Source organism: Triturus cristatus, chromosome 9 (assembly GCF_964204655.1).
Source record: "Triturus cristatus chromosome 9, aTriCri1.1, whole genome shotgun sequence".
In the NCBI taxonomy this organism is placed as follows: domain Eukaryota; kingdom Metazoa; phylum Chordata; class Amphibia; order Caudata; family Salamandridae; genus Triturus; species Triturus cristatus.
In genome coordinates, this window is record NC_140592.1 from 310,412,270 (window position 1) to 310,439,822 (window position 27,553).

The window sequence follows — 27,553 nt, forward strand, 5'->3', positions numbered from 1 at the left end:
TGAGTCTACGGAATAAAGCAGAATAAAGCAGAAAATAACTACAATAAAACAAAGTAAGATTCATAAATTGAATGTCGACTTTACCGCTCTTTATAAAATTAAGAAAAACAATTAGGTTATTTTCCACCCACATTCCCTTGATACTCACTTAATGGCTGAAAGGGACAGGCTTGCTCTTGGGCACGATTGATCACTGTTAGTCAGGCCTACCGCCATTACTACAATCAGACCGGCACCCTGACTGCAGGCACCCGCTGATCGCGCATTGCCTGAAGGAATGCGTTTAATTATTAGAGACACACACACTCGTGTGGCTGCACTGCATCACTCTATCTCTTACGTCTCAACTTCACTTGCAGGTGTAGTATTTGGGCCTTAGGCCCACATGCTGCTAAATGAGGGACACGGACACAGATAATATGGGGTAGATAACTGGCCCGAGCACGTGCGTTCGGCCCCTTTTATTGCCAGGGTCACCTGACTGGTGACGCCTGTGGTGGGTGGGTGTTCAGTGTGTGTTACAACATGCTGAACACTAGAATGCCGATCGGATGATCACTACATCCCTCCCAAACTTTAATGAAGGTTAAAACAAATGAAGTCCGAACCTGTGGGAGAGAATACAAATTGCAAACAACACATAACTTAGTGATAACGACTTCCACGTAGTCTCTTCGCTGCTGGTCAGCTGCCGACAAGGGTATCATGGCAGCCGGGACCACTAGTTATCCTTGGCACGATGTCCAGGTGCCCTGTGGATGCGGTCTTTTGGACTTGCGCCGTGGAAGTATGCTCTACAGTCTCTTTCTCCCTGTACTGCAGTCAGTGACAAGTGTAGATGGAATGATGGTGGATCATTGGTGTGTTACTTTCCACTGTATAGTCCTGGTTGAGGTGTTTTCTCCAACTGGTGGTTGTCTCCAACAGGATTCACAGTTGCAGGATATCCCTCTCACGGATACTCCTCTCTCCTGGGTGTCCCCTCTCACTGGACGACCCGGAGGCCCTTTTCTGCCAGGCTTCCACTGGACCGGTGGACTGCCGCCTTGTCGCTCCAACCACGTTGGAGGAATCGCTACGGGTCCTCTCTCCGTGTCCAAAGCTCCACCTGAAAAGGGTGTTGTTGGCACTTGTTCCTTCACATGCTACCTTCGGTCTCCCAGGATCTCCAGAGCAAGCTTCAACAGTCCATCTCTCGTTTCGGGACCCGCTGCCACCGGTGTCTCTGAGGCCTCTGCCCCTTGGATATCCACTGTCCTATGTCCATTCCATCCCAGAGGTGGTTGTTACCAACGGACTGGCCTGCTTGCCTCTGTGGTCCCCAGGTGACCTTCGGGTTTGCACATAGATGTGTACTCCCAGTGGTGTTTATGTTTTCCAGGAACTGTGTTCGGATATCCATGCACCTTTTCACTTTCCTCTTCGGGTGTTCCCCTTCTGGTGTGTGAGTTGATCTGTCACGCACACCTCTTTACTCTTCTCCTCTCCTTTTCTTCTTCCTTCGTCATGGCGTCTTGCCACTCAGGATCTGTCTTTTTTTTCCTTCCTTTGTGACGCGGTCCGGTCTTCTCGCCTTCTTACTCGTCCTCACCAGGCTTCTCCATGTAGTGTGCACTCTACACGTTTCCTTCTGGTCTTGTCTCAGCACTAGGACCCTTTCTTCCTTTCACTATGTGACTGGACCGGTTGTCGCAACCTTCTTTCACACAATTACTTCTGACTTCAGAGTGATGTCGTCGGACTCCTCGTCAGTCTCCTTCTGGTCCTCTTTGCGGACCTATCCTGGGGTCCTCTTCATTGACGTCCCCTCGGTCATTCTCTTCGCTCCTTCTCTGACCTCTTGACAGGTCACTGTGCTCTCTGACCTTTTGTAGGTCGGCATCCTCCTTGCGACCATCTGGTGGGTTGGCTTCTTCCTTGCGACCATCTGGTTGGTCGGCTCCGTCCTCCTTGCGACCGTCTGACAGGTCGGCTTCTCCCTTGCGACCAACTGGCTGGTCGGCTTCTTCCTTGCAACCATCTGGTTGGTCGGCTTCTTCCTTGCGACCATCTGGTGGGTCGGCTTCTTCCTTGCGACCATCTGGTTGGTCGGCTCCGTCCTCCTTGCGACCGTCTGACAGGTAGGCTTCTCCCTTGCGACCAACTGGCTGGTCGGCTTCTTCCTTGCAACCATCTGGTTGGTCGGCTTCTTCCTTGCGACCATCTGGTGGGTCGGCTTCTTCCTTGCGACCATCTGGTTGGTCTTCGTGCTTCTCGTGGTCTGCGCAACCACTTTTTCTTCTTTCAGCAGTCGCATTGCTTCGGCGCACTTCTGACTTCGCCCTTCATTTGCTTCCTTGGGCGCACTTGCTGCGCATTCTCTTCAGTCTTTTATTCCCGGAGCAGTGTCCGCTATTCTTGCGCTTCTTCGCACTTGCCTGGTGCTGAGTTCTAGAACCACCGTTGGTTCGTGTGATGGTGCTCCTGTCTCTTCCTTACTGCTGCAGCGACAGCCTGTGGGCCCCAGGCATCGCTGCACTCACTCCCAGCTTGGCTTCAGTGCTTCTGGAGGGCTGCGCCACCGCTCCGTTGACCTGCTCCTGGTCACTCCCTTTTGCACGCTAGTGGCTGCGCTCTTCTTCTCTTCTTGGGGTTCCTCGTGGTAGCGCTCTAACTGCTTTGGACAGCCACAGTTGCCCCTGCGCTGTGGCCTTATTCTCTTGGTGCTTTCTTGCGTGTTGTCTCTGTCTCCTCACAGCTGTGTAGCGGCTTGGTGCCCCTTTAGCATGGCATGTCTCTTGCGCACTCTTGTGTGTACTTGGCAGCCCCCCCTCCCCCGTCCGGGGTGGCCTTTGTTTTCTTTCAGCTGTCTTCCCTGTGCCACACTGCTCACTTCCTGGCACGATATTGCCTACAAATTTCATAGCCCATGTCCTGTAGAGCAGTCCCTAACGTGCACCGTTTCTGTCAAGCTGTCTCTTAGTGTATTAATTTATTTTGGGCGTACTACTGCTGTTTGGCCACTAGATGGCAGGGAAGCGCTTTCATCGGCACCGGCAGTCTTTCTACATGCTGAGGACGTCTTCATGCAGTCTCAGTCTGCCTGGCTTGTGCGTCGGGATGGTGCCGCCTGAATCCCCTCTGCAGGGGCTTTCCCGGGCTAAGTTGCTGCCTCTTTTGCTGTCTGGGCAGGACTCCGCCTTCCCCGCAGTGAGTTGCTTTCTTGTTTTTGTTTTTATTTTATTGCCCGCACAGCCGCCACTGCTTACGCTGCCTCTTTTCTCCTTCCCCTGCCGCCACAGCCTTTCACAGTTTATACGTTGCGCTGGGGAGGGGCATGAGCTACTGTCAGGGATAGTGTGTGTGTAGTAGCTGCGGGGCACTGTTCACTGTCGCTGCGGGTGGGCTCCACTGTGTGCATTTATGCCTGGCAGCCCATGTCATTGAGGGCCGCCTGGGCTGGTTTCATCTCGGCATTGCTCCGGCAAGCCTACGCAGCTCTCCACACGCTGCGGGCCTTTCTCTGAGTCTGATGCCTCTTTGCATTCGCGGCCACTCACGCCGCGCTCAGTTGCTCCGGTCGCGTTGGGGCCACACAGCAGGCTCTGTATTTCTCGTGGCTGCCAGCCACGCGCGCACTGTTCCTGGGGGCGGGGCACTACCACCGACGGCTGCTCCACTTCTTAATCGCCGTAGGCTGCTCTCCCCGCAGCACGAATGCTGCTTCTCGGGACACACAGAGGTGGCCAGATGCCACACTCGAGCTCCAGTCTCACTACGGTGAGTGGCACTTTTACTTTTAGATCCTCCGGGCCATGCAGGAGGGCAAAGTGCACTTTCAGTGTTTGGGGAGGGAGATCTCAACCCCCTCCCGACTTCGCAGCTCAACGCTTTAGCGGCGTTGGCTGCACAGTCTCTCTGGGTTCTCCGCCCCCGCAGCAGCCTCACTCACTTCTTCCCGTTGTAGGTGTGTGCACCTCATTCACGCTGAGAGGCATTTCTGCCCCACTCTGTTCTGTCCCCTTCATGCTGGCTGCTTTGATCGGCCGCAGGCGATGCGCCGTCTCGCTTCCTTGCAGTGGGCTTGCTTCACTGCCCCTTATCCCTCGGGCTCACCTTCAGCCGGCTGTTCGATTCCTCAGCACGGGTGGGCTCCGCGTGGTTCATTCACTCCTCAGGGTCGCTCCTATCAGCGTGCCACCGCACTCCACGGCTCATCTCACGTGTGCTCCCGCGTGGCTCCTCACACCCCCGGGGCTCTTCTCACGCCCCGTTCGCGTCGGTGCGGGTTGGGCTCCCGGTCACCGTCTTCAAATGCCCCGCAGGCGATTAGTCATTTCACGCCCGGGTCTCGTCGCACGCCCCGCGGTGATCAGGTGCTGCTCACGCCTTCTCCAGGGGGTGCCCTGCACATGGGCAGCTCTCTCCCCTTTTCCCACAGCTTCTGGGCTGCTGCATGCATGGGCACAGCCCCCTCATTGCCAATGTAGTAATTGGGCCTTAGGCCCACATGCTGCTAAATGAGGGACACAGATAATATGGGGTAGATAACTGGCCCGAGCACGTGCGCTCGGCCCCTTTTATTGCCAGGGTCACTCTACTGGTGACGCCTGTGGTGGGTGGGTGTTCAGTGTGTGTTACAACATGCTGAACACTGGAATGCTGATCGGACGATCACTACATCAGGCACTCAGTCTCAGATCGCCAGGCACCACTATGCAATTACCCGCCTCGTGAGTGAGTCCTCTCGGCCAGGCATGTCCTGTCCAGTGACAGTCCTGGCCACTGCTGCTGCAATGGTTACTCCAGTCCACCGATCTTGGCAACTGAATTCGCTGTGCACGGCGCGGCCGGGGCTCAGATATTCCTCAGCTGTGCCTCACGGGGTCATAGCTGCGAGGTCTGGGAAAAGCCTACTGAAGCAGAGTTTCAACACCCTACACCAGGGTGTCAAAGGGGCCAAAGGAGCCATGACGTCAAAATAGATCGCAAAGGAACATTATAAAATACCTTGATGGTCATTGGTCATGTTGCTGCGGGGCTGGTCTCTTCAGAAGCTTGCTATGTTAATAAATGCCAATATATCAAAAAAGAAGAGGGGGGGGACCTAGGAGCTAATAAAGGTCCAGTGTCCATGCTCCTAATGCCTATATAAACAACAAGAGGACACTGTTCCTATAGCAGGGTGCAAAAAGTCACCCATGCTTTAGGGTGCAAAAGTCACCCATATAAAATTAGAGGAAAAAAAAAAGGGGAAAGAGAAAAGAGAGTCCTAGGAATGGAGAACCCATAGAAAGGGAGAAAGGAAGATCAATCTTTGTCCTTTAGTGCCCTCACACACCCCAAGGGGTGTCATGCTTCATCATCGGGCAATTGCTCCTCGTAGGGCCGGCGCTGCAATTCCCTACGGGTCCCCCGAAGGGTCACTTTATCGGAGATGTTTTCAGGACTGCCGGATGGTGCATGGGGGTGTGTGAAGGGAGGGTAAACTGAGGGTAAAGAGGTGCGTGCAAAGTGATACGAAAAGTATATAAATTCAAGGGTAAACTTGCAGCGTAGTTGTAAATATTTTGTAAATATTTTACCCTTTACAATAAAAACAACGCCCCAAAGGCACACTATGCCTGGATGTCAGAGGTCATAGGACAACATGTTTCACGCCTAAATCGCAATAAAGGTCGGTGGCGCTTCTTCAGGACCAAAATCATCAACAAAGTGTAGTGCACGTGAACCAATATACATTACATTAAAATACCCTCTTTATTCTTCGGTCAGGGCAGTGCAAAATTCTGTATACCCTCATTGTGGCTACAGCTGTGTAGTCGAGACTGCTCATGACCGTGCCTAGGAAAAAGAAAACGATATCAACCACAGATGTGGGCATCAATGAAACTAGATATTTCATAATGTGTTAACACTGTGTACACATCAATTAGACAATAGAAACAGAACAGGCACACAAAGCAATTTAATTGTTGATGCTGCATTGAGCCCCAATCATGTATGGTATCATAAGCGATATGTCGAGACCTTACTTCCGTGCATAAGCTAAATTAGTCAAAATGTACCATGCTCGGGTGGCGGTCCCGCCAAAATAATGTTACTAAACTGATAACACACAAACCTTTCTATTGAAAAAGGGGGGGTGTGCTTACCTAGCAATTTAAGAATATAACTCCTCTTGGCAAGCGCAATGGATGCACGCATATAACCGGGCTGTAAAGACAGACAAATAACATTTTGTCATAAAACCCAAAGTATTAAATGCACTGAGCAATTTGCTCAGAATATTACAACATCTATAAAGCGCTTTTAAAAGTACTCCACTTACAATTTCGTACGGGTGTTCCCTCCTCTGAGCCTACCCTGTCCATGCGTATGCCGACAATGAACTGATCATGGCCAGACGTGATACTAATAAAGTCGCGGGATCAGAAGTCAGGGTGGATTCCCCTTCCGGGGTGTGCTCAGGGCTTCCAAACTAGAGGGAGCGCATGCGCCAGTGCACAGATGTAATGCGCATGTGCATATGGGGAGAACTACTCCCCAGTATCTGGATTCCAACTCTCAAATTAACAATGCGTTAATAGGGAAATGCTTGAGCGACAGGTACTGACGACAAGAATTGCCGCAATATTGGCCGGTGATACATTGTAAAGCTGCCTCACGCTAAACGAACCCTTCTAAAGATATACTTACTGGGCAAAAATCCCATCCCGTATGGGATTCAGTGTGCATCTATATTGTAATTAGTTGGTCTATTAGTCAATACTTTTTTCCCAAAAAGGCCAATATTGCGGGAATTCTTGTCGCATTACATCTGTGCACTCGCGCATGCGCTCCCTCTAGTTTGGAAGCCCTGAGCACACCCCGGAAGGGGAATCCGTGACGCAGTAAATATATACAAAGAAGAGTTTTTCGAAGTAACACAAGAACACTGGGGGGTATATTCACAAGAACGTGTGATAAGTACCGCAAGAGTAGCGTAACGCAACTTTCAATATCGCAGCCCAGTGCGGGAAAATAACCCTGTGTCAACGTGAAATTCATAACAAGGCGGTACCATGCGATAGACACCAGATAACGCGGACAATGTCCGCGATACAACCACCCCGATGGAGATAAAAACACAAACCACAACACCAGAAAACCTGCGATGAGCCCATCCGCGATGAGGAAAGCAGGGATAAGCAGCACGAGGGCATCAATACTCATGTGCAATGTGAGAACAAGCACAGGAACAGCATACAGAAAATGCTACTGAACAAAATACAGCAACAGCGGAGTACCACGGATGTACCATGGCCAACTGCAGAGGACAACATGCACACCACAACATCCAAGCACCGTGGAAGGACAGAACCTACAGGCACACCGCATGAAATAGAGCAGTGGCAGACAAATCGGAGCCGCTGGAGCAACACACCCACCATACAGCATATGCACATAAGCAGAAGTGCACCTCGACATTGGCAACATCCCAGTACAAACAGCAACCCCTCCACAACTGAACACAGGACACAACTGGATCGGCAAATGTGCACAACCAGGCAAATCACATCTGTAACCCCAGGGATATGTAACATGACAATGCACAATTCCAACCTGTAACCTGCAAAAATGTTTAATTCACACATGCAGTGCAATTGGACATCCACTAATGTCCCATGATTGCCACAGACCGACACAATGTGATGTGTTCATGAGAAGTAGATGTCAATGATGTAGTTCCTATGGGCCATTCCTGCTGCAGCTGCAGTGGGATGTGGCACACCTGCCCCATCAACATCATCAAAGTTCGGTACCTTTGGAACTGGGATCCATGGGACCCTGGTGCAAACACAGATGTTGTGTAACACACAACATGCAACGATCATCTTGCACACGACGGTCTGTACAGGAGCTTCCCACATGTGCCGTCCAGGCACCTGGAACGTGACTTCAACACGCCAAATGTGCGTTCAACGATGCCCATGGTGCGTATGTGGGCCGCATTGTACTGCCTCTGGGCGGGTGTGTTCGGGTCTCGGAGGGGAGTCATCATCCAAGGGCAGAGTGCATATCCTTGATCACCTGTGACAGTGCAGGGAGAAAAGAGTCAATACTTGGTTCGGCAGGATGTGATGGCAGGCCCACTAATACAGTGATGCCTGCGCTGGCTGTGTGTGGGGTGAGTGTAAGCCAGCCCTCAGGGAGTATCCCCGGATGACCATGGAGTGGTGTAGTCGTGTCTGGTAGGTGGTCGTGTAGTCTGACATGTCGAATGTGGCTTGGGCACGTGTGCATCCCCACTGATGTGCTTTGTGTGTAGTTGGCTGTGAGATGTGTGGTTTGTTGATTTGGTACTTACCAACGAGCAGTCCTGTTCCATATGTGCCATCCTGGACGTGCTGGTTGATGATGGACTGTTGGAAGATGAAGGAATCGTGCACACTGCCTGGGTAGTTGGCGACGACATTGGTTGAGTCCCCGGTGATTCACTATTGCCTGCACATTGATGGAATGCGTGTGCTTTCTGTTGCGATAGTGGTGTGCAATCTCCGCAGGGGGCACAAGTGGAACATGTGAGCAGTCAATTGCCCCCAACACGGCCGGGAATCTGGCTATGGCGTAGAAGCCTTGCTTTGTCTCTAGCTGTTCCTGCGCAGTGTTGGGGAAGTGAAGGTACTGAGGTATGAAGCAGAGGATGGCCTTCAGGACAGGTGTGATGAACTTTGATAGGGCTGGCTGTGAGACTCCGCCGACTCTGGCAGTTGTTGGTTGGAAGGTACCAGAGGCCAACAGATGCAGCACAGCCAGCAGCTTTGTCTGCGGAGGGATGTTGGTTCTCCGCTGTGTTGGAACCGTCAGCCTGTGGGCGATGTGGGTCAGGATGCGGAGAATGGTTGTCCTTTTGAGCTTGTAGTGGGAAATGACTTCCACGGGCATTAGGTCTGTGAGAGTGGTGCGTTTTCTGTAGGTCCGCTGTCTTACTCTACGCTGCTTCTGTGGTGGTCCGGGGGGGTCGGGTCCGGGTCCTGGGGGTGGTGGGGGTCCAGGGGGTGGTGGGGGTGAGTGTTGTGGCCCTGTTGGGGCTCTGAGCTGCATGATGAGTAGCTCCATGGCGTTGTTTGTTCTTCTGGTATGGCTGTGTGCGGAGCGCCATAGCCAACTGCAGGTAGGTGTCCGTCTTTACACTTGCTTGAGGCAGGTGTTAAATATCTAAGGCCACCGCTGCTTATTGCCAGTTTTTGGTTCGCTTCGCTTCGCAGTTCGTTGTGCAAGTGGTGTTGTTGTTTTTTCGTGTGTTTTTGCACGGGTACGCCTACTCTGCATCTTATTAGAGTTAGTTGGTGGTGTCCGCCTGGGTGTTAGAATTTGGGGCAGTTAGCGCAGGAATACTGGCGATGTCTGCGGTTTGCACCTGCTTGTGAATGGGGTGTTAAATATATCTCCACTTTTGTTGCGTTAAGGTGGAGATAAATCGGATATAAGTCCTTGTGAATATGCCCCTGGAAGCGGAACGAATCTGTACCTGGCCGGTGCTGCTGAGGGAGAAAACGGAAGTGACGTATCACTGCATGAGCCATTGAAGATGCAGCAAAAAAGAGCGACACTGCACTGAGCCAATGGGAAGCCAGCAGGCGGGATACAAGTCCTTTTCGAGAACAACAGGTCTTCCAGACAGCGCATGTGCTGCCTAGGCTCGACCTAAAAAGTGTCTCTACAGTAGTTAACATTGAGCTCTTTCAATAATGGTTTCAAATGTCATGACCTATGGACTCTGTATAGATCACAAAACACATAAAATGCCCCCTTATCTAAACATGAGTCACAAATACAAGATTTGTTGTAAGTAAGGTTAGCCCAACCCCTTGGTTCACGGAGTAGGAGGTGCTTAATACCGGCTTTAACACTGGTAGGTAAGTTCTCACCAAAATCATTACTAAGGTGAGATAAAAATGAATCCCTACATCATTATTTGTGAGCATGTAAACCTGAACAGAGAGTTTAAATATTTCACTATCTACTCTCTTCAGTGAACTGCAAGATAAGAAATAATTTCCTGAAGTTCACCTTATCAGACTTCCAATTGCCATTGGAATTTCTAAAACATCCATGCAACTCATTGTAAAACAGACAGATTAGATAAACGTGAGCCGGGGCAATTTCACAATAGTATCAAGATGTAAGCAGTTGCAGATAATATCCTGATAATGTCTAGCAGATTTCCTACTCCAACTCGACATCCATAAAAGAAGGGGTGACAAATGTTATTCTTGCGGTATTCTGTCCAAATTCAATATGACAAATAAAAGTAGATGAACCCTTGCATAAACTCATTATCAACTAAAAACAAGCGATTTATTTATCTATCTTCCAAGGAAGTGGCATTACTGGTACCCCAGACGCCAGCACCATAAGAAACAACAGAAATACATTTGGCCATATGGATAGTTTTTATCCATTCAAGCGGTTTACAACCTACTTTTGTATAAAATTAGTAACTGCTTCTAAAGACCTAATAAGCTGAAGTCTTATGGTAAGTGACAAGTTAGTTTTTATCTTTCTCAAAACTGGACTAACACATTAGAGAAGCAGGGAACCTCCTCAAAACATGCTCTTTGATGGAAAAAGTTCTCGATTTCACATCCATGGTACCTCTAGCCAATACATTCTGAGGGAGTGGCATGAACAGAACGTATGCATAAGGTCAAAGATATTCAACCTGTGCCTAGAACTGCTGCTGAACTATTCTTCACGATCGGCTGTGTGCTAGAAAAGTGCCCTGGAAAACACTGAACTATACTAGTTTCAATTGCACTTTCCAAAAGTAACTGGTAAAAATTATAATTTTGCAAATTCAGTCTATCTCCTCAGCACATCACAGACAGCAGCATCTTTTTCCTAAAACACAATGTTTTCTCTCACCCCGCTTTGGTTCTATGCTGAACTCCAGAGTCTAAGTCTTATTCAGTGTTGCATACTCGGACCCTAAAGCATCGATAGCTGACTCGCTGACATGGGAGGGGGTGTTGGGAAGAGACTCAATCTTAGAGGTTCCATCCAGTTTTCTAGGTATAAACAAGACTGTCTAATTTATTATCAGACCAGATATATCCCAAAACCTCTCTATCTTTACACAACTTGGTCAATGGCTTGTGGCGCACTATACAAATATAGCAGAACATCATTTGCATAAAGTAAAATGATGGGACTTCTTGGTCGGTGGATTGTGTAGGGTAATGTCGCCCCTGGGAAATACGCAGTGAGTATATACTAGTGTACAATTATGAATGCGGTGCATAAGGGTGGGGAGAGCCACCCTCCTCCCCAACGTGTGGATAACCACTGATAAACCAAAACAACAGTCCCTTGCACACGCCAACAGCGTATATTATGTATCATTGACAATATTAAACAACACTCTTGTTCCTCCGTTGAAACAGTCACTTCAGTTTATCTTGAGATCCTTAGCCAAAACATGTTTCGTCGCACTTAATTGTTGTGCGCAGCGACTTCTTCAGGGCTCTAATCTCTTTGTATGGATCCTCAGCTCCAGTTGTATTTCCGACCCAGAATGGGTTCAAATACTCCAGTGATATTTGCACAGTATAGGACAACAGTGATTACTGTGTCCAAGATTTAGTGAATTCCAGAATTCTTTTCTTAAGTGTGGATCTTGTGTGTATAAGTCATAAATCCATCATGAAGAATGACGACGTGATATAGTAAAACCACTCTTTGGGGGCTAAGTGAGTCCCTCTGGCCAGCAACCAAGTCTTTGCTGGCGTAAACGCAAACCCTCTCTTCAGTAGCCGGGCTGCCTCCGGCGTGTCCGTAGAAGGTAAAGTAAAATTATGTCAGTGTGCTGACCTATTTTAATGCCCTATTAGTTTATGAATGATGTGGCCACAGACTCCAATGACAGCACAAATAACAAAAAGGATAGAGTGCACTACTGTCTCATACCACATTTTATTTAGATTGCCTGTGATATGATCCTGCCTGTCTTCACTCTCGCTTTTGAATGTGCATACAGTAACTTAACCCATCGCAGTAATAGTTTTTTGAGCCCACGTTTCTGAAACTGCAGATCAATAGTTCCACCCTAAAGTGCCACAGCCCTCTTCATGTGTATTGACACAGCAGCACATGTCTGTATCCGGTGTACATTCTTCCTTTACATGAAAAAAACACCTGATGTTCAATGCTGTGTTCCTAGTTGGAATTAAACCCATCTAATATGGATGAAGCAGTGTTGTCATAAATGGGGCCAATCTGTTCACTAGCACCTTTTCATAAAATATAATCTGAACTAAGAAGAGACAGTGGAAGGCAGGAGGGTGTTTCAAACAGATCCTGATAGGGCTTGGGAAGTGTTACTATAATGTCTTCTCTCCTGGATTGTTACAGTAGACCCCTATCATATGCCTCCGTATATAAATTCTTTGATTTCAGTGCCATTTATGCATACTCTGCTTAAAATTGTACAGGGAAACTGCTGCTGCCTGGGGTTTTTCCCGGGTGGCAGTTCCTGTATAGCTAGGTGGATTTCCACAGTTTCTAACAGTGAACCCAATTTTCTCTTTTTGTGGAATTGGGTGTATATATACTAGAGTCTTGTGTATAGTGAGTTATGGATTAATAATCACAAGTGCCAAACATGGCCTCATTTATCTTCTATTACGTGTTGACAATTTGTCTCTCAGGCATTCCCAGTGCATCTGTTTATGGTCTGCGCCATTACACAGCAGCCATGCCAATGGGTATCCTGGTCTGTCGCCCTTCTCATGCTGCCTTGACATACATTCTCGAAAGTCCATCTTGGTCAGATGGTCCATTTCCTCTCTATGTTTTGTTCTGATTGGTGTTAGTGCTTCCAGTGCTTGTGTACCTCTGGCCACCTCCAGGCCAGCTTTACTTCATTCCGATTCTGCCTTGATGATCTCCTTCAAACCAGTCCACCTAACTTCATGCATATACTGATACAGATACACCTCATATACACCTGCAATGCATCTGACTTCACTGACACATCCCAGGTTGATGCTTCATCTGTTTTGAAGTTCTGTAGGTGATTCCCTATCTCTTCATGAAATACCCTACCTAATAGAGCTAGCACCTGTAGCCACCATGCTGGTATACACAGTCCACATTGCCGGTTTAAGTCTATCAGTATTGGGCCATGATCTGGTGTGGATCATGCCTAACAATCAGCCTGAGAGAGCTTGATCCTGCATGTGCCTTGAGTGCAGAAACTAGTCCAGCTTACATTGTAACTTGAGGACATAACAGTAGTGCAAGTACTCTCTGCCTTTTGGATGCAGCTTGCGCTATATATTTATCAGTCGCCAGCTCTGCAGCATGTTTGTAAGCGTGGTCAATGATTTAGCCATGTGCATCGCTGGTAATAGAGGAAAGAATCTCTTGCTCTCCCCATCTAGCACACTATTGAAATACCCACCCCAAACCACTTGGATACAAATTTGTTTCAACATTTGAGGCCATACTGAGTGCAGGAACACCCGTTGTAATGTGCTGGGTGCATATTATCTTCCTATTTACAATGCTTTGCCGTCTAAATGTCCTGCCACAAAGACGTATCTACTCTCTGGATCTGCTTCCACTCCATCCATCGCTAAGGAGTGCCCTGGTCTAGCACACACCAGCGTCCCTCCCACTCTGCTAAGTAGACAGTATGATACATTTGGTACACGCCAAACATTCAGCTTGAGAGAACTGATACAATTTCAAAAGTGTCATTTGTGGATATAGCAGCAGTGCAAGTACTTTCTGTCCTATTTATAGAAAAAGAGTCATATATCAGTCAGCCACTAATTCTGCAGCCAGTTTGTGAGTGTGGTCGATGCCCCAGCTGTGTGCCTGATTGATAATGAAGGCAAGGATCTGCCACTGTCGCCATCTAGTGCACTATCAAAATGCCCACCCCAAATCACCGGAAAATTCATTCGTTTCAGTATTTCTTTGTGTATGTAGTGAACCCAAGAAATCAGTTTGCAATGTGTTGGAAGCATATACACTTCCTATTGGCAATGGTTTGCAATTTAACTGTCTGTCCTAAAAGGCGTATCTACTCCTACTACTACTAATCTTTTTCCTCTACCTTCATCCCAAAAGCGAGTCCTAATCTAGCCTACACCAGCATCCCTCTCCCCCTCTACTGAGTAGATAGAATGATAAAGTTTGTCCCTACACTTCTTCTGCACTATGATACCTTCAGTTGCTGTCATAAGAGTCTCCTGTAAACAGGCTTCATCCACTCCCCTTGTGCACAAGAATAAGTATATTTTATGCCTTTTGACTGGGTCCCATTCCCCTCACATTCTTGGTCATCCATTTGTGTATATATTAGTAGTTGCTATTGGTCAGTTATGTCTTGTGAGAATAGGTTGTGCTTATGGCCCAGATCAGTATTTTGTGTCTAATTGCAATCTGCCATGGCTTTACAGCCAACAAATTTGTATAGTGCATGTGTTTACTCATTTGTTGTGAACCTAGCTATAACCAAACAGCAGACAGAATGCATATTTGCCTATCATGAACAAGAGCCAAACTCCCTTTCATAGAAAGGTTCAGAATTACCAACGCGCAATAACTTTTTAACAATTTACTAAAGCCAGACCTGGCCATTCATGGGCCTGGAAATGCAAAGGTGGGCATTGATACACTGCTGATCTGCCTTTGCATAATAGTCCACCATCCTTCAAGTCCTTTGTAGCAGCAGATCCTTTCTGTGAAGAGCCATAATCAATTAGACAGATGAATAATTCAGCAAGGAGAGGAGAGCGGGAGATACCTCCACCAGCCCAGGACACCACACACACTGAAGACTTTCATTTGCTAGGTGTTCCATCTTAGATTAATTCATCTTATGTCATCAGTGTGGCCTCTGGAATTCCTTGAACTACTGCTTTTTCACCTTCCAGTTCAGAGCCTTTTTATTTTGCTTGGTCAATGACCCAGCCATCTAATGCGATAGTTCCTCTGCCGTCTTGAATTATTCTTCTCTAGGCTGCTTCAAGGATGTGTTGGGACCTGTGAGTGGTTCCTGTCGTCTGTGTTGCTTTTACTTGTACAAGGCTTCCATGGTGCAGGTAGTGATACCTTGTGCTCTGCAGTCCCGTTCTCTGTCCATGGCCCTGCTTCTACTGGATTTGTGAAAACATTTGTCTATCTATACCAATGATTTGTTGCTTTGCAGGAAAAAGGAGCATGTCTTTTTGGCCAAGCATTCTGAGAGTCTGCTTAACCTTAAGGAGTAGATTTCTTAGTTGCTCAACCGATATGGGGTAATCTGGGAAGAACAGCACTTTACTGTACTCCACACTGTTTCGCTGCGTTATGTGCAGTATGTTATAGGCATTCATCCATCAGTCGAGGTGATGATATGAGTCTTGGTGATCATGTTGGTACCTTGTGAGTTCTTTCTATCATGAAAAATGTAGACAGTTCTTTGGCTGCCATTCTGCAAGAAGGAGTTCCATGTTGTGCTCTTCTGTTTTTTCCAGGGAGATTCACTGTCCTTGCGTTATGGCTTCTTGAATGTCCTATGGAGTATTCTGCGCTGTACTCTGAGTTTTATTTTGGCCTCTAGTTCAGATTCCTGTTTCTGGAGTTCTAGGAGTGTAGGGTACGTGATGGCTATTGTTAACTTTACTATCATAAATCTGTCAGAGATCTTGCACTTATCCACTCTGAGAAGGCTCACGTCAATTACCACCATATTTATCTTGGCTTCCAAGGCCTCTCTAGACTCCACTATGACTACCGGTATAGTATCAAATTCTTCGGTGGCTGGTTCATCCACAATACTTCCTCACTCCATGTTTACTGGGATTATTGGGCCTGCCCTGCTTGGACCACACTTGGTGTTCTTTGGTTTTCACATTTTATTATTGCTTGACCTCTTGTGCAGTGTGATCGACTCAGAGTTGTACGGTTTCCTACTGGCCAGTGTGACATCTAACTAGCCCCAACGCTGTACCTACACCCCTGGCCGCTTCCGAGTCACCTTGAACATGTTCTTGAGTTCCTTCAGCTTTATTCAGCTGTTATACTGCTGTTGTTAGCAAGTATGCAACTCCACAACACCTGTGACAATTCTGGTGCACCACTCCCATAATATGTATCATGTTATTCTGGTCTGCTATGATGCAGGCATGGCTCCATGGATTGTCGTTTTCTAGATCCATTATATCAAGTGCGTGGTGCTACCTTCTTTGCCAAGTTTTTGAGATATGTTGATTCAGTGACCATGCAGAGCTATTTTTCACTTTATCACTGCCCTTTTGGCTCTAGTTATATACCCTGCTTTCTCCCTTGCTTTAAAATGGCGCCTTTGCAACTACTTCATTACATTGCAATCTCTCCACTAGCACAGCACAAACTATTCCAATCTCAATGCCCATTTGCAGATGTCCAGTTTGCATTGCTTTTGTTGTGTAATGCTGCCCATCTTTTATCATACATTTCAGTCTGCTGTACTGTTTTTCCCCTTCTGGGGTCCAGAGGGGTACTTTCCTCATCCGCTTTGCTTTACTTGTATTATGTAAGCCGCGCTACCGGCTCTGTGGCAGGAATAGCCCTGTCACTGACTCCACTCCAGCTGCGGACATGAGTCAGCTCAGTCTGAATTTCCACATCTTTAATTCCACTCCACCTGGACACCAAAGTGCTGTCAGGGCAGGTCTGCTGTACCGTATAGCTCACCCGGTGTGTCCCAGAGCTGTCTTGGATTTCCACATGCTTCTCATGCCTGAGACAGGATTGTAATGCTTCATTGTCATGGACGAGTGTGTGTTGCTCTGAGTGGGGCAGCCTGTGCTGTTCCTCAGAATCAGCCACTGCCCTGATCTCTCTGCTCTCCACCAACTAAATATGCGGATCACTCCATTAATTCAGCTCTGCCACTCTCCTGTGGACCACATTCTCTCCCAGCGCCATCCATAGTGTGCTCACTCGTGCAATGGAGATGGGGTCAACCACCCTTACAAACTGCGCGGTCCCCTCGCCCCCCCACAAAGGCAACAGACTCAACTTCTTGGGTTAGGACATAGCAAATTTACTCCACATAAAACAAGGTGGTATAAACCACTGTAAACAAATGACATTACACAATAGAAAATATTGCAAAATACACAGCAAACCTGAACACGGTATTGCACATATCCTATTTACATCCCCATTTGGGGGCAACATAGTAGATAAAGACTAGGTGATAAACTTTCACATCAAACATTTCAGACATCTCCAGAGACCGCATAGCGCAGTGGTCCCTGCTGAGGCATCCCATGACTCTTGGTCATGCCCCACATAATCTCCGGGGTACCCAAGGTAGGGCTAGAAGGTTAGGGCCAGCAGCAGGTCAGCCCTCCTTCCAACCAGTCTCACCCCTGAAAGGCTTCTCCCGAAGGAGGTGGCCAACTGGGCAACTTAGTGCCTTCAAGCTTTAGTGTCATTACACGGCTACGATGAGCCTACGATGGGCACCTATGTAGATATGTTGGGGTGGGTGGGTGGCAAACATTCAGTCCGGCCCTGCAGCACATCAGGGGACAAAGAGGGGATCACTGGGGGGTCGCCCACTTTTAAATGGCTCTGTTCTGCCCCCTCCCCTCTGTCGCATAACTCATGACCACTTCCGGTTATGACTCACTTCTTTGGTCCCCCTCCCCTCCATGGTGGAGCGACTAATGACGCCCACCTGCACGTCAACCCTCTCACGTCAACTCTATCATCACCCCGTGGGCCACACTCTCTTCCAGCACCATCCAAGATAGTGCCTCTGCTCGGTTGCGCTTATGTCTGGAGCATTTTTACCTCCAGCCCTCTGTGGGCTAGCTCAGTCAAATCAGTGGTGCCTGGGCGTTATCTCGAATGCGTTGCTGCCAAACAATGGTTCTGTGCAGGCAGGACGTATATAATGCAGCCGGATTACATCGCAGCTGGTGGAGCCTCAGCGTCTAGTCGGCCATGTTGTCTTGGCCCCACACCCCCAATAACACGCTTTAGTTAATAATGAGTGTCTTATTTAAAGAGAAAACCTCCAATTTCCAGAGGAAGAGTTAAATCCTGCAGTGAATCGTGCAGTGGAATTTCCTCCACCATACATGAATGATATTAGACAAGTGGATTCTCCACTGGACTTTGCATTTCTCTGCAAATTTTGAGATTTTCCATGACAACCAACTCTAAATGGAGCCTTGGGTTTTCTGCAGTTTTTGGTGAGTTTTTATTAATGTATTCTCTTTACGTTAATCCTCTGTATATTTATTTGGGTTTAGGGAGGAGACTTCGGGTAAATGATTTTAACAGAGGCAAAAGTGGGCAACATTACCTTATATTTAAATTTCTGGAGTTGGAGGGCAGGATTGGTAGTTATTTGAGCTTCTTGGTCTGACGAAAAGAGCTGCAAATGTTTATTGTTCTTCATTGCTGCTATAAAAAATCTTTCCCTCCTCGACGAGTCTCTTGCTGCTTTGGTGGCCAAGGGAGGCCCAAAATAGATGGAATACTTAAGCAAAACCCTAAGCACAGACTGATCACGAGAACGATGAAAATGTGATTTCTATGGGTAGTTCTGACACATTTAAAACTATAACAATAAGTAACAATTTGTTTTTATTAAAACAAGATAATGGTACAAATTAGAGCACCACTTTACACCAATCTGTTTTATCATTGTTAAATTAATGCTGGAGTTTAGGATTAGCCAATCAGAATTCACTTTGTGTGTGTTTGGGGCATGTTCATTGATGCAGACTTACAATGTTTGTAATACTTAGCTACCATGATGTTTCAAACACATCCTTGGCTGAATGAAGCCCGATACACACACACCTCGTGTCTACTAGAAATTAGAATGGTAAAAATGTAACAACATAAAAATAGCTGCAGATTGCATATTTCAACATGTTCTCTTTATCCACAGGTGGTGCGCCAAGTGGCAAACTATTGACCTCTATGGTGAAGGGTTTTCAAAGGAGTTTCTGGATGAAAAACAGCCAGAAATCAGCATCTCTGATTGGTAAGGTATAATGTGCACACCACACTTCTTCACAATGCATGAGACAGTTATGTTGTTATGGCTGCAATAAGACTCCACCAATCCAGTGCCACCGTGTCCCAGAGATCTTCTATCTCTGCTCACAGTTAAATTTTTTGGGCTTGTGGTCCACTCTCACTTCAGAACAAGGCCAGGCCTGGAACCAGTGGCTCATGGGTGGCGGGACGGGTGCGCGGGGTGGGGGAGGTAGGGTGGGGAGGGGGGCGAAACGGTGTGCAATGTAAAAAAATGAATTTATGAAAAAAAATAAACACTTACCTTGGCAATGCAGCTTTGTGATTGATTCGAGCTTCCTGGTTCGACGCTCAACCAGAGAAGGGGGCCTGGGCATGTTCTCTACGCAGGCTGTAATGCAGCCTGCATGGAGAGCAGGGAAAGTGCGCATGACTGTTTTGGGTGGCCCGAGAGGGCCAGCCAAACAGTCATGTGCACTTAGTAGCGGGCAAACCACTCCTCCCGTGTCCTGCTCTGAGAGCAGAGCAGCCACGTCCACCCGCAAAACAGCAGGAAACAGTTACTATAATTTTATGTTTCCTTTACTTTGCAATGCTTAAAAGCAGTGAGGCGACGCTCCTCCACCATAGCAGAGGAGCCGCCCCTGCCTGGAACACTGGTAGCGGTGAGGCCTGACCTTGATCTTAATTTAAATCCTTAGAGATAGAGAAATCAATCAGGAATTTGCTCCTTGGTCTACTATTCCTTTACCCCAAAACAGTCTATTGTGTCAACTAACAGATGTAGGGGCTTATTTAAAGGTAGCTGACCAGTCCATCAGGTCAACATGGTCAGCAGAGATCTTGACCTCCTGCCCTCGCAGAGAACTGCACGCATTATATCTAGAGAGATCTGTTTGGCAAGGATTTCTGTGATGGCAGCACATCTGGCAATGCAGGGAATGCACTTTCTTCACTGAAGAATGCTAAGTGGTCCACTATGTTTTTGTCCTTCATAGGACTGTCATCCCTTGCATGGTAGTCTTGCAAAACAAAAATCAATTATGATAGTCCCACCCTAATCAGGATGACCCTATTGTCACTGTGACCTACTGGCTTGGTGGGGGATGGGCCTCCTGGTCAAGAGTTTACGCTGCCAATCCATCTGTCACAGGAGGACCTGTGGTTCACCCATCTTAAAATGATGCAGGGGAGCCATCAGTTTGGCGGGTAGTAGTAACATAAATTAATAGCCGTGCTCCCATCCAACTAAGCCCAAAATGAGCCCCGTAGTCTTGAAATGTTCTTTGGATCCAGGCCACACCTAATCACAGTGTCATGTAAGCTAGAGAGTGCCACATCATGCTGTGGTAATCACTGTGTCCTACAATCTAGTTATAGCTCCTACCTTTGTGTACAGTGGCAGAGGACAACTCGTAGAGACTGTAAAGACCACTGGGATGTGTAAACTAGTGTACTTTTGCCTGCAGATTCTCAGGAGGTGTAGGAAGTCTGTTCTTTTGCCATCTATTGCGTTTTAACCAGAAAAGTGTGGTACGCGATGTTTTAGGGCAGTGTGATGCCTTTTGATTTGCTCCAGTGGGAATTTAATCCTTTCTTTACATCCCACTTGGGCCTTGAGACACTGTCCTTAATTCTATTGTTTGTGACCCCTGCTGTAGTAAAGAGATTGCACATCAACTACTAATTTGACTCTTATTGATTTTCATTTACCAAGTTCAACAGTGCTATGACCCCGAAAAGTGTGTTCGAGGCATATGAGCCGCAGATCACACAGTAGCATAGTAGATCGCCATCTGGTGTCGGGCTCGAATGCTTGCACCTTGTTGTTGTCTTGGAAGAAGTCTTTGCAGTCACGAGATAGGTGACTCCTCCCTTGGACGATAGTGCGCATGGGCATTGACTCCATCCTTAGATTGTTTTTTTCCGCCATTGGGTTTGGATGCAACTTTTCCTCTCTGGTTTGAAATCTCAATTTCAAACTTTTTCGAAGTGCAAAACTTCCAGAAAATCATCGGATTCACTTTCATCTTCGACGCGACTTCATCGGCTCGATTCCGGTCGCCGACGCGGGCCGCTGGGCCTATCCACGCTGTAAGTCCTACGGCTCATAGAAAGGACACCATTTAAGAAATGCCCCCAGTGTGGAGCAAAGTTCCCGCACAGTGACCATCACATGGTCTGCAATCTGTGCCTATCACCTGAACATGACGAGTCCAGCTGTCCAGCCTTTGCATCCTTTCGATCTAAGAAGACTATTCGGGATCTAAGGGCTCAAAGACACATCATGGCGCACAGACCAGCTCCGGAACCAGAGAACATCTTTGATGAAGGCCCGATGTCCTAGAAGAAGATTCCGAAGCTCTCGAAATCGTGTCAGAGGCAGAAGACTCAGACGACCCCATCACTCCTGGGCAACGAGTGAGTACTACTGCCCCTACCCCAACCCCTCCAAAACCGAAGGCAGTGGTCAAGACTTCGCCTGTTGGCCCCAATCGATACCGAAAACATCCTTCAGAAGCCCTGCCTCCGGGCTCGGCTCCGAAGAAAAGGGACAAGCCTTCCGGTAGCTCGTGACCGAGCAAACCTCATGTAATTGTCCCACCGGCGCCTTCGGCACCGAAGCCAAAGGAACATTCGGCTCCGAAATCGGCTCCGACGCCTTCCACCTCCAAAACGGCCCCGAAAAACCCGAGACCCGCGGAGAAGCCGGCTTCGAATGTTTCTAAGCCTAAACATCCCACTTCTGCTCAGAAACAGCATCGTCGGCACCGAAACAGAAACCTAAGGACTCTAATACGCCTCCTAAGGATAAATATCAACTGCAGCCTCGTTCGGAACCGAGAAAATCGGCACCGAAAGCGGTTCCCGAGGAACAAGAACTTTTTCACCCAGATCCTATCGATCCAAGGCAGAAAAAGATTTATATAAACCCCAAAACAGGACATGTCACGGCTGTGCCATGTAAAAAGAGGAAGCTGGACACACCACCTACTCCAGTTCCTGTACAGAAGAAGGACTCTGCCACATCACCTATGCCTCCTTCTTCTCCTATACTTCCTTCTAACCCACCTCCTCTTCTAAATCACCCTTATCCCTAACTTCTCCACCACATACACCACCTTCAGATGATGATGATAACCTGGGGGGGGGGGGGATGATCCGAATTACCCGTTCACGGATCCGGATACCTCACCACAAGATGATTGGGAATACCCTATCCCAACAGATCTACCAGACTTCCCAGACCCACAGCGATATCCCTCAAAACCATCTACCCCAGATGATCACCTTGGGTTTGGACAATTATTGAATAGGGCTGCAGTTTATCATGGTGTCACAATGCATTCAGACGCACCTAGAGGAAGACTTCCTCTTAGATACATTTGAACAATCCCAAATGTCAGTGCAAATATTACCAATTATTAAAGGAGTCATTAAGCATGCCCCTGAAGTGTTTAAAGACCCAGTACGTGCCAGGATTCTTAACCCTAGAATAGATAAAAAATATAGGCCTTCCCCTGAAGATCCTGCTTACATCAAAGGATAGTTGCCTTTGGATTCTCTAGTCGTTTCCAATGCTAGAAAGCGCGCCAACTCCCAGACCTCGGGGGATGCGCCACCCCCTGATAAAGAGTCAAAATTGCTCGAAGTTTCTGCCAAAAGGGTAGCAGCACAGGCAGCCAACCACTGGCGTATTGCCAACACACAAGCACTGCTGGCATGATATGACAGGGCACATTATGACCAGCTGGAAAACCTATTACAGCATCTGCCTGATCAGTATAAAACCCAGGCAAATGACCTTATCCAAAAGGGCAAGCTAATTTCAAATGCGTCAATTAAATGTGCACTTGACGCAGCAGACACTTCCTCTAGATCAGGGGTACTCATAGTACGGCCCGCGGGCCGCCAGCGGCCCGGCAAGCCTTTCTTGGCGGCCCGCGGACCTTGCAGACATCGTACCGGTGTTTGTTTAACAGTGTCAGCAAACACGTGGAGCTGCTGGGGCGCTAAGAGGTGAAATACAACAAAGCCTCGTTATCATGCAAATGGTCTCTTAAAGACCTGTGAAGTACTCGGGTGGGGCTGTGTGTGTGCCCTGGAAGGGAAGCTGCCTCAGCTGCCAGGGGCATAATGCAGCCCCCGCAATGCGGGGGGCCCCCACCCTCCAGGGGCCCCCTCACTCTAAGCGAGGGAGACGGCTGCGCCTGGAAGCAATCCTCTTCAGCCTCCCCAAGTCCCCATAAATTAAACTGTGCGCGCACACCACGGTGACAGCATCTAAGCCTCAGAGTCTTCCCTCTCATTCTGTCTCGCTCCTCAGTTAGTGAAAACCGAGACTTCAAGAAACGGGTATTACCCTCTCTTTCCTCCTTTCGTTTATTTGCTCCCCTGTGAAATGGATCCAAAAAAGAATAACATTTTTGCTGGAAACGTTGTCTTTCTCTGACACAAGTGCAGCCTCCGGGTGGAGAGAAATAAAACATTCCAAATGTGAAAAATAAATAACTAATTAAAGCTACTTTTGTTTACTCCTCTCTCTTTGAACAACATAGTTTTCCCTGTGTGGGAAAGTGCACCTTGCCTGGAGGTACTGAAATACCTGCTTGATGCGTGAATTGGAAAACAAAATGTGTACAGCGACTGTGTGTTTACGAATGTGGTCTTTTTATACCATACTGCCTATGTTTTGAAAGAATATAAGCAATGGGCACTGAAACGGGTCCCTTCCGGGCCCTATAGTCATGGCCTTACCTTTTCATGCAAAAGCACTCACTAATTTCAGAATAATGAGTGTAAAAGGAAAAAGGTAACCATGACTGAGAGGGAGGGAGACGGGGAGAGGGAGGGAGACGGAGAGAGGGGAAGAGGGAGAGAGGGGGTGGGAGGGAGGGAGACGGGGAGGGAGGGAGACGGAGAGAGAGAGAGGGGGAGAGAGGGAGGGGGAGAGGGAGGGATACAGGGAGGGAGGGAGACAGAGAGGGGGAGACAGAGAGGGGGGAGACGGAGAGGGAGGGAGAGAGAGAGGGGGAGAGGGAGGGAGACAGGGAGGGAGGGAGACAGAGGGGGGAGGGAGACAGAGGGGGAGGGAGACAGAGGGGGAGAGAGACAGAGGGGGAGACGGAGAGAGACGGAGAGGGAGAGAGACGGATAGAAGGAGAGAGGGAGGGAGACGGAGGAGGGAGGGAGACGGAGGAGGGAGGGAGACGGAGGAGGGAGGGAGATGGAGGAGGGAGGGAGATGGAGGGAGAGGGAGGGAGGGAGATGGAGGGAGAGGGGGGGAGACGGAGGGAGAGGAGGGAGACAGAGGGAGAGGGAGGGAGACGGAGGGAGAGGGAGGGAGACGGAGGGAGAGGGAGGGAGACGGAGGGAGAGGGAGGGAGACGGAGGGAGAGGGAGGGAGACGGAGGGAGAGGGAGGGAGACGGAGGGAGAGGGAGGGAGACAGAGGGAGAGGGAGGGAGACAGAGGGAGAGGGAGGGAGACAGAGGGAGAGGGAGGGAGACAGAGGGAGAGGGAGGACGGAGGGAGGGAGACGGAGGAGGGAGGGAGGGAGATAGAGAGATATGTGTATGCCGGGTCCGGTGGCTCAGTGGACGAAGGCGTCCGCTGCAGGGACCTGTGTTCCACCTCATGGTCACAGTTTTTTTTGTTGCTCTAGCCCCGCCCCCTCCCCCAATGACCCTGCCCCCAAGGTGCGGCCCTCGGCCACAAACCACACTGTAAATTTGGCCCCCAAGAGAAAGTTTGTGAGTACCCCTGCTCTAGATCAATCAACACCAGTGTACTCCTTAGACACCATGCCTGGCTACGCATTTCAGGCTTTAAGCAGGAAGTCCAGACTCAGTCAGCCGTTCAACCAAGAACAACTTTTTGGCCCGGCTGTGGACACTGAACTTGAAAAAATGAAGACGGACACCGAGACTGCTAAATCCATGGGAGCGTTACAGTCTCTACAAACGCGTGGCTCCTTTCGTCGCTCCTTCTATAGAGGAGCCTCCAAAAACATGGGCGCAGACACCTCATCTTCATTTAAAGCCACTACACAAACATCCCCCAGTAGAGGATATTTTAGAGGCGAATACAGAGGAAACAACAATAAAGGAAAAGGTTGAGGTAATAACAACACTCGCCCCTCCCCAGCCACAAAACAGTGACTTTCCTCCACTCCTCCCAGACCATTCCACTCCGGTCGGGGGCAGATTAACACAGTTCCTACCTGTCTGGAATTCCATCACAACAGACAGGTGGGTAAGACAAATTATCCAGTATGGTTACTGCCTGGAACTTACAACTACCCCCCCACACATACCACCCAAACAGCGTCCAATGTCCGCAGACCATCTTACGCTCCTCAAACAAGAGGTTCTCTCACTGCTTCAAAAGCACGCAATAGAGCCAGTTCCCTTAGAGCATCAAGGAACAGGGGTCTACTCACTGTACTTCCTAATACCCAAAAAGGATGGGACACTCAGACCAATACTCGACCTCAGACCCCTAAATCTGTATACACTCAGATCATTTCCATATGATCACTCTTCAACAAGTGCTCCCGCTGCTGCAACAAGGCGATTTCCCCGCCACACTAGATCTCAAGGACGCCTAACTCCACATTCCCATACATCCTGCTCACAGGAAGTACCTAAGGTTTGTAGTGGACGGACAACACTACCAGTTCACAGTCCTTCCATTTGGAGAGACCACCGCACCCAGAGTATTCACAAAATGTCTTGCGGTAGAAGCAGCACATCTCAGAAGACAACAAATTCATGTCTTACCATATCTAGACGACTGGCTAATAAAAGCCAAGTCATTCGACCAATGTGTTCTACACACTCACCAAACCATCCAAACGTTACACAACTTGGGGTTCACGATCAACTACACCAAGTCACCAAGTCACATCTCCAGCCCTCTCATATACACCAATATCTAGGAGCCACAATAAACACCTCCACAGCGCTAGCATATCCCAGTCCAGCCAGGATAGCCAGTATACAAACTCTTATCACAAAATTTCAAAACCAACACTCTCTTCCAGTGCGTCAGTGGAACCAGGCTCAAGGACAACTTACAGATCTGGTGTTGGTGGACAGCCGCACACATCGCTCTCTACAGTGGTGGAACATAACAAACTTGTCCAAAGGGCGGGCGTTCCTCGAGCCTCTTCCATAGATAGTGGTGACGACAGACGCATCACTCACAGGATGGGGAGCCCATCTCCTCGGACACACAACTCAGGGCAAATGGAACACTCAACAAAACTGCTCCATATCAATCACCTAGAACTGCTGGCAGTATTCCTAGCACTAAAATCTTTCTAACTACATGTACAGAACAAGGCTGTCCTCATCTGACAGCCATGTATTACATACAAAAACAAGGAGGCACACATTCTCTGCAGCTCTCCCAGCTCGCACAGAACATTTGGAGATGGGCCATTCCTCAGAACATATACCTACTTGCAGAACACCTTCCAGGAGTTCACAATCAAATTGCGGATCTGGTAAGTCGACAGACACAACAGATTCACGAGTGGGAACTACATCCCCAAGTTATACTACCCTTTTTCCAAATGTGGGGCCAACCAGACATAGATCTGTTCGCCACACAAGAAAACGTAAAATGCCCAACCTTCGCCGCCAGGTCTCCGCACCCGGAGTCAAAAGGCAATGCGATATGGATGAACTGGTCAGGCAGATTTGCGTACGCTTTTCCGCCTCTCCCACTCATTCCACTAGTGGTACGCAAGCTCAGGCAACAATCTCTCAAACTGATCCTAGTAGCTCCCACATGGGCACGCCAACCGGGGTTCACAACACTACTGGAACTCTCACTAGTTCCACACCAAAAACTACGTCTCTCCCCATCCTTAATAACCCAGAACCATGGAGAAATCAGACATCCCGATCCAGATCAACTGAATCTAGCGATCTGGTTCCAGAAGTCCTAGTGTTCGGTTACCTTAACCTTCCACCGGACTGCATGAACATTATCAAAGAAGCCAGAAGACCTACTACTAGAGCTTACTATGCTACAAAATGGAGAAGATTTGCCATTTACTGCACTAACAATAATATACAACCACTGGATGCCTCCATCCAGAACATCATTTGCTACTTACTACATTTGCAAAGATGTAACTTAGCATACTCATCCATACGACTGCATCTAGCAGCACTCGCAGCTTACTTACAAAATCGACAACACTTGTCACTTTTTGGAGTCCCTGCGATCAAAGCCTTCATGGAAGGACTTAAAAGAATTATTCCTCCCAGATTACCGCCCTCTCCAGTGTGGAATCTAAACATTGTTCTTACTAAGCTCATGGGACCCCCATTTGAACCTCTACATAAATGCGAACTGCAGTTCCTTACATGGAAAGTAGCTTTCCTTATTGCAATCACATCTCTCAGAAGAGTGAGTGAGATCCAGGCTTTAACCATACAAGAACCATTCTTTCAATTACATCATAACAAAGTGGTTCTTAGGACAAATCCAAAATTCCTTCCAAAAGTCATATCTCCTTTTCATCTTAACCAGTCTGT

The 27,553-nt window shown here is 48.2% G+C and overlaps 1 protein-coding gene across 2 annotated transcripts in view; it reads left to right on the forward strand.

The window, feature by feature from the left end:
* LOC146797809 (F-box only protein 2-like) overlaps positions 1 to 27,553 on the forward strand; it is a 111,195-nt gene that overhangs the window by 41,721 nt on the left and 41,921 nt on the right. Inside the window, exons 1-2 of one of the 2 annotated variants that reach the window (XM_085624992.1) lie at positions 3,497 to 3,759; positions 18,914 to 19,009. In XM_085624992.1, coding sequence (XP_085481118.1) covers positions 3,512 to 3,759; positions 18,914 to 19,009 — 344 coding nt within the window. In that variant the 5' untranslated portion in view covers positions 3,497 to 3,511. Of the gene's footprint in view, positions 1 to 3,496; positions 3,760 to 18,913; positions 19,010 to 27,553 lie in introns of those variants that run through there. The other variant, XM_085624993.1, reaches the window with a different exon arrangement.